Source organism: Sinocyclocheilus anshuiensis, unplaced genomic scaffold (genome assembly GCF_001515605.1).
Source record: "Sinocyclocheilus anshuiensis isolate Anshui unplaced genomic scaffold, SAMN03320099.WGS_v1.1 scaffold1569, whole genome shotgun sequence".
NCBI lineage: Eukaryota > Metazoa > Chordata > Actinopteri > Cypriniformes > Cyprinidae > Sinocyclocheilus > Sinocyclocheilus anshuiensis.
Window position 1 is genome coordinate 418,345 of NW_015540100.1, and position 7,773 is coordinate 426,117.

General features: G+C 36.9%; 1 protein-coding gene across 1 annotated transcript; it reads right to left on the reverse strand.

Moving 5' to 3' along the window:
• Positions 1 to 1,105: 1,105 nt before the first annotated feature.
• LOC107687214 (actin, alpha skeletal muscle) lies at positions 1,106 to 6,125 on the reverse strand. The gene is made up of 9 exons (XM_016484454.1): positions 6,030 to 6,125; positions 4,620 to 4,767; positions 4,409 to 4,537; positions 4,163 to 4,273; positions 4,000 to 4,084; positions 2,615 to 2,776; positions 2,345 to 2,536; positions 2,090 to 2,271; positions 1,106 to 1,347 (listed from the first exon to the last, which is right to left on the reverse strand). Exons 2-9 carry the CDS (start codon positions 4,746 to 4,748, stop codon positions 1,204 to 1,206), a joined length of 1,134 nt encoding a protein of 377 aa, XP_016339940.1. The 5' UTR covers positions 4,749 to 4,767; positions 6,030 to 6,125; the 3' UTR covers positions 1,106 to 1,203.
• Positions 6,126 to 7,773: the final 1,648 nt, after the last annotated feature.

Here is a 7,773-nt window from a genome sequence, read left to right on the forward strand (position 1 = left end):
TCTTAAACCTAGTCCCGGACTAAAATGCATGTCTGGGCTGTTTTAACTGAAAGATCTTGGTCGGACTGATCTTAAAATATGTCAGCTTTGTTGTTTTGTCTCAAGATGCACATCAGAAGTGTTTTTATATAAGGCATATTTATAAAAGTTACTTAAATGTCCTAATTGATCTGTGGCCTAATCCGGGTTTAGTCTAAGCTCTGTCTGTAAAACCAGGCCAATATTTCCCAAAAAATAAAAAAAAAATATATATGGAAGCCGACGGAAAAGGTAATAGCAGATTTTTATCTGACCTTTTTCTTGAAAGTCTTGCATGTTTTTTCCCTCAAAATTCCTTTTTGTAGTTTCCATCGACTAAAAACTAAATAAATAAATGACTTTTTATCTCACAATTGAGACTTTTCATCTGTGCTTGTTTATATCTCACAATTCTGAGTTTATATCTCTCAATTATTTATTTATGTATTTATTTTAGCTATACTTTTATGTTTCAGAGGCCAATATTTCCCAAAAAATAAAAAATATATATATATATGGAAGCCCACGGAAAAGGTAATAGCAGATTTTTATCTGACCTTTTTCTTGAAAGTCTTGCATGTTTTTTCCCTCAAAATTCCTTTTTGTAGTTTCCATCGACTAAAAACTAAACAAATAAATGACTTTTTATCTCACAATTGAGACTTTTCATCTGTGCTTGTTTATATCTCACAATTCTGAGTTTATATCTCTCAATTATTTATTTATGTATTTATTTTAGCTATACTTTTATGTTTCAGAATTGCAAAAAAACAACAAATTTTTATTTTTATTTTTTTCATTATTTATTCTGTGGCAGAAACAAGCGTCCATACATATTTAATAGCATGCAATGCATAATATTTTTTATTTTAGGAATTATTCTGTGGTAGTACCATGGTATTCTTTGGTGTATGTAATTATTCAGTACCATAGTATATGCCATGGATGCTTTTATCAACAGTGTACCATGGCACTGCCACTTTTTTGTATACCTCTGTATTTTTTGCATTATTTAATCTAATGCATTTTGGGTTGATGCAGTCATGCAAAAAAAACAACATGCGAGTGATCACTCAATACAGTGTTCTCTGTTATCAGTTATCTGTTTTTATTACAACATTACATGTATATACAGTAAAAGAGACGGTACAAATGTACGGCTGAGACTGAGACACTGTTATTGGTTTAGAAGCACTTCCTGTGGACAATGGAAGGACCGGCCTCATCGTACTCCTGCTTGGTGATCCACATCTGCTGGAAGGTGGACAGAGAAGCCAGGATGGAGCCGCCGATCCAGACGGAGTACTTACGCTCAGGAGGAGCAATGATCTACAGAGAGACCAGAGACATGTTTAGTGTCTTAAACGCTGAGTAATACGACTCTAACATGTTACAACAGCTGCAGCTGTTACTACATTTTAAAAGAAATTGGCGACACTTTACAACAAGGTTCCATTAGTTAACATGAACTAAGAATGAAAATACTTCTAAAGCGTTTCTTAATCTTAGTTCACGTTAATTTCAACATTTACTAATACACGGTGAAGCATTGATTTTTTTTTTCAAAAGATGTAAATAAAATAAAGATTATTGGTTTATGTTTCAGATTGCATTTTTTTTTAGTTCAATGTGTTACTTGCCATTTCTTTGTAACTAATAGTGAAATTGACTTGCCCTTTCTGAGTGAAAATTGTTTCTATACAACAATTTTTTCAGTGCACATTGTTAAAATCAAAAGTTGCATCTGCTAATATTTAACTTGGAACTGAGCTGGAATGAACAGTTGCATTTGTATTAAGTAACACATGTATTGCTGTTTGTTAAACATAATAGGACCTTATGGTAAAGTGTTACCAAGAAATGTAATTACTTATTTATCTCTACAAATGTGCAATTTAAACTGTATACACTACATTGAATCAAAATTGATTAGAAGTTAAAAAATATTTACATTAATGCATTTGGCATGCATTGCATTATAGGTTTGATCAGTTCATGCATTCACGGGAATCGAACCCATGACCTTTTCTGTTCGAGTTGCATCGTTGAATGCATGTCTGCTGCATCTCACCTTGATCTTCATGGTGCTGGGGGCCAGAGCAGTGATCTCCTTCTGCATGCGGTCAGCAATACCAGGGTACATGGTGGTACCACCGGACAAGACGTTGTTGGCGTACAGATCCTTACGGATGTCGATGTCGCACTTCATGATGCTGTTGTAGGCGGTCTCGTGGATACCAGCGGACTCCATACCTGAGAGGTGAGGCGTTCAGTCAACAACACTGATCAGTACATGTCAATGAAAGACCATCCGAGCGAGACTCACCGATGAAGGAAGGCTGGAAGAGGGTCTCGGGGCAGCGGAAGCGCTCGTTACCGATGGTGATCACCTGACCGTCGGGCAGCTCGTAGCTCTTCTCCAGGGAGGAGGAGGAGGCGGCGGTGGCCATCTCGTTCTCGAAGTCCAGAGCCACATAGCAGAGCTTCTCCTTGATGTCGCGCACGATCTCGCGCTCAGCTGAGGAGAGGCAAGGGTCGCGCGTTAACTCCTGCTATTTCGCACCTGTTCTCCCGTGCAGACTATACCGCCACTCACCGGTTGTCACGAAAGAGTAGCCTCTCTCGGTCAGGATCTTCATGAGGTAGTCAGTCAGATCGCGACCGGCCAGATCCAGACGCATGATGGCGTGGGGCAGAGCGTAACCCTCATAGACGGGGACGTTGTGGGTCACACCGTCACCGGCGTCCAGCACGATACCTGCGGAGGACAGCGCGGGTAAATTAACAATAATCGTGACAACAGCAGTCAACCTGCCAGCTGCTAATCTTACACAATACAGACTGCATCGACGCGTGTAATTGTTGTATCATAGACAATACAGCGCTAGTGATAAACACACAGCAGCCGTGGTCCAAAAAACTAAAGCAAATGCAGTTTCATAAATAATAGAGCCCTAGTGATAAATACGGTATATAACCCATGCCAAACAAACAAACAAACGTAATCTATAGTAATTTGTTAACTAAAACTAAAACTATAATTTTTTTTTACTTTATATAAATAAATGCTTTTGGGCTGGCCGATAAAACAATAACGCTAATTGTCGCGATATAACTTTTATCAATAAAACGATAAAAAGAGTTCGATAAATGTTTGATGTAATGTTTATGCGCCAAAAGCGGAACGAAACAGCACTTTAAAAAAAATCTGCATTTGAACTCGAAAGAAATAAAGACTTGAAATTTTTCCCGATAATTATCGGTATTGATGTTTGACTGATATGAAAAGTTTTATTGTGATCTTTTTTTTTTTTTTGGGCCATATCGCCTAGTTTGTTGCCAAGGCAACAAGATTCACCATTTTCGTTTTGAAGAGCTAAAATAACTAAAACCTAAATACAAATTCTATAGACATTAAAAACCTATTAAAATGTACAAAAAGACACAGGCAAATGACTAAAACTTTAACTGAAATGAAAATGGAAAATAAAAAATACAAACGAATTCAGGATATTTAAAAAAAAACTAATAAAAATGACAAAACACACAACTAAATTACTACAACTTTAACTAAAATTAAAAAAATATATATAAACATATTCAAAGTATTAATAAAAGCGATAATGGTATATGATAATAATTGTTATATGATTCCAGCATATCACAAAATTAATTAAATAAAAAAAAGAGATGTTTTCACATATGATGCCCCTGCAGGACATCACAGGGAATTACAATGAAACACAGTATGATTTTAGCTCTTAAAGCAAGAAACTATTCCAATGCAAAAAAAAAATAGATTTTTAGATTTTAAATTTAACATTCAAATTAGATTCTACTGGATTTAAGAAAGAAGTTTCTACAGCTTACAGCTTATTGCATTAATTACATAATTGCATGATCCAAAATATGCATTTATGTTTTAACTATAATATTGATTTGGCTCTTTATTATAAGAGAATGTGTGTTAAAAGCACTCACCAGTGGTACGTCCGGAGGCGTACAGGGACAGCACAGCCTGGATGGCCACATACATGGCAGGGACGTTGAAGGTCTCAAACATGATCTGCAAGAGCAAAGCAGGCGAGTGTCATGAAGCACTTTGACTCTGTCTCTGAGAAACCATCAGACTCTTCATCCGTACCTGAGTCATCTTCTCCCTGTTGGCCTTGGGGTTGAGAGGGGCCTCGGTGAGCAGGGTTGGGTGCTCCTCAGGGGCCACACGCAGCTCATTGTAGAAGGTGTGGTGCCAGATCTGAACAGCACAGATGACTGTGTTAATCACAATGCCAGATGCATGCTTTTAACTATAGAATTCGACTAAAAATCGCACCTTGTCCAATGCGAGATGCATGCATTTAACTATAGAATTCGACTGTGAAAATCGCACCTTCTCCATATCGTCCCAGTTAGTGATGATGCCGTGCTCAATGGGGTACTTCAGGGTCAAGATACCTCTCTTGCTCTGAGCCTCATCACCTACGTAGCTGTCCTTCTGACCCATACCCACCATCACACCCTGATGGAGAGAGAAGCGTGATTAGTGACCCTTCCAGGAGAGGATTTCCTCTCTAATGATTGTTCTGCAGATGTGTTCGCACCTGGTGACGGGGCCTGCCAACAATAGAGGGGAAGACAGCACGGGGAGCGTCATCTCCGGCAAATCCAGCTTTGACCAAGCCAGAGCCGTTGTCGCACACAAGGGCGGTAGTCTCGTCGTCGTCGCACATGGTTGGTTTTCTGGTTGGTCTGTGAAGGAAACATCACACCACAGTCAGAGACCAAAAGTCCTGATAAACACGGTTTCTACACTGAGTTTACATCCTGAGGCCGAGCACATAAAACCACCTAGACTAGTCTTAAAAGTTAGTCATCTAATTGGTTTCTTTTCTGAACTCAGGTGCATAAAAATTGGTCTAATTTGAATCCAAAAAATGAGACAGATTAAGGCTAACTGCTGTTTGGTCAAAGATCGTTCTTTAGTTACTTGAAATAAAATATTCAAAAAAAACTTACCTCAGCTAGTTGCCAGAGTACCAAACTAACTAAAACTGAAATAAAAACGAATAAAAGCTATATAGACGTTAAAAAAAAAAAAAAAATGCACAACAAAATGTAACAATTTTAACTAAAATGAAAATGGAGAGCATAAAAAGAAAACTAATAAAAATGCATCAAAATGACTAAAATAACTAAAAAACATTAAAAAATAACTATGAAAATGTAAAATAAAAATGTAAACAAATTCAAAATATTACAAAAAAATTTATAAAAATGACAAAAACGTGCAACAAAATTACTAAAACATTACAATGAAAACATTAAAATATATATATAAAAAAACTGACAAAAACCCATCTAAATTAATGAAACTAACTAAAATGAAACAGAAAACATAAAAAGGAATAAAAAAAAAATATATAAAAAATAAAAATCTACTAAAACTTTAACTGACGCTAAAATAAAAACGTAAATCGTAAAAATAAATGACTAGTTCGTTGCGCAGCTGGATCCGGTTCTGCATTTACATTAATGCATTTAGCAGATGCTTTTATCCAAACATTTTTACACTTTAGTCACCTAACCCAACTAAATAATAATAGACTAGCGCGATCAGCGACACGTGTTAGTTCTCCGCGCTCTGCCCATGAAGGGTTAGTGAAATCATATCTCCTCGTGGCAGCTCAAGACTTCCAGCCGGATTAACTAAAGCCAAAGAAAGGCTAGAGTTTGACTGGAGGACAGACGCTCTATTTAGGGCTCGAGGAGTCCTCTGCTCGCAGCTGTCAGGCTTCATTCATGCTGCTCTGATGCTTCAAGAGCAACGCCTTTAAATCTAGTGTTTACTTGCGAATCACACACTAATCTGAGATGATCTGCTCCGCCAGAAGAGTAATCGTCAAAACTGTTCTCCAGAAGCAAAGTCTTAACTGTTACGCCTCAAAGCACAAACTCAAAGACCTAAAGAGATTTCAGATGCAGCAGCTTCTCCGGTTGTTCGCAGGACTCACCAAGTTGTTATCACAAGACTGATGCTTCCACTGGGACAGAGAGACAAGGTGAGGAGCCGCTTTAAATAAGACCGGCTCCCGGGGCCCGGGGCGGAGCATCGGGTTCACACAAGCCCAAATAAGAGCAGACGAGAAAAAATAAAAACCAGAAAATAACCCTCTCCACCCATGAACCTGATCTCTGGGTGGAGTGGGCCTCCCTAAAATTAAGAAAGGCTTCCTTAGAAATAACGGGCTGAGCGCCAGTCATCCACAGCTTGAATCTTTAAGAGGTCTGGGTTAAATGCCGTATAAAATGGCATATTTCAATATTTATTTGAAATCAAATAGTGTTTATATTTACACCACCCAGCACTTTTTGCGTAATTCATGCAATGATTATTTAAATAACAAATTATAATGTGCATATATATTACTTTTTATAAAGTATATTATAAAATATGTTTTTATTATTTTAAATATATACTTATACTATATATATATACTTTTTATATTTAGTGTTCATCTGCTTTTAAAAGTACCCTTTATATTTTTTATGCTACTTTTTATCTGTTATGTTTGCTTTTTAAGTGCTTTTTTTCACTACTTGGATGAAAGGTTGTAGCATGCATTGCCACTGTTAGAATGTGTTTTAAACAATTAGACATTCGTTCATCTGTTTGTATAATTAAGATACGGCACATAATCATGTCTTAATTTATCCCCACAATTTTCAAATCATTCCTGCACTGTTTGCATAAATTCCTCACAAATCTTCTTCACTCTGGCTGGTTTTTGCTGCAGTTGTGTCAGGCTTTACGAGGCTATAGTCAGCACTCTCTTGATATAATTCTGATTATTCAGCTTTTTACGAACACAGGCTGCCTAAAGATGTCCACCAACCGTAACCGTCTCGTTTTAGTAACGTCTTAGAGGCTCCTCGCTCTCTCCAGGATGAATACTGTATATGTCAATGGGCCAGTGTGCTGGCATGTGTGCTCGAACCCTAAATGTGCTTAACAGCTGAGGGGTAACTCTCTCCCCCGTGCCGCGCTCTGATTGGCCGGGATGTAGTAGTAGCTGCGCTCTGATTGGCTTAGCTCTCTCCTTTTAGGGTCACGGTTCTCATCAGGTGTTATGAACGTGAGGCCGGTCGAGCGTCTGTCCCATTGGTGTGATTCATAAGAGCACCCCATTAGGAAATACAACCTTACTATGGCAACATATGGACGTCTGGAGCTGTGTTTGTGCAAATCAACTTTCTCACACACGTCTCCAAACTAGTGCATGAAGCAGAGCTGAGAACTGAAATAGAACCAGATAAAATCAGTGTGAACCATTCCTGTCATCTATCTATCTATCTATCTATCTATCTATCTATCTATCTATCTATCTATCTATCTATCTATCTATCTATCTATCTATCTATCTATCTATCTATCTATCTATCTATCTATCTATCTATCTATCTATCTATCTATCTATCTATCTATCTATCTATCTATCTATCTATCTATCTATCTATCTATCTATCTATCTATCTATCTATCTATCTATCTATCTATCTATCTATCTATTGTTCTATCGTTCTATTTATCTGGATTATATGCTCAGTTAAAAATGAACAGAATATAATTAAATAAAAAATTAAATACATTCAAAATCTATTAAAATGTGATGGATATGTACATCAATTTGAACATATTATATATATATATATATATATATATATGTATAAAAATATCAAATATTTATACAAATAACA

Coding starts and splice junctions, on each gene's coding strand:
- LOC107687214 (XM_016484454.1), bottom strand. CDS start 4,748: ATGTGCGACGACGACGAGACTACCGCCCTTGTGTGCGACAACGGCTCT. Junction 4,274..4,408: donor ACTGGGACGATATGGAGAAG/GTGCGATTTTCA, acceptor TGTGCTGTTCAG/ATCTGGCACCACACCTTCTA. Junction 2,537..2,614: donor CTACTCTTTCGTGACAACCG/GTGAGTGGCGGT, acceptor GCCTCTCCTCAG/CTGAGCGCGAGATCGTGCGC.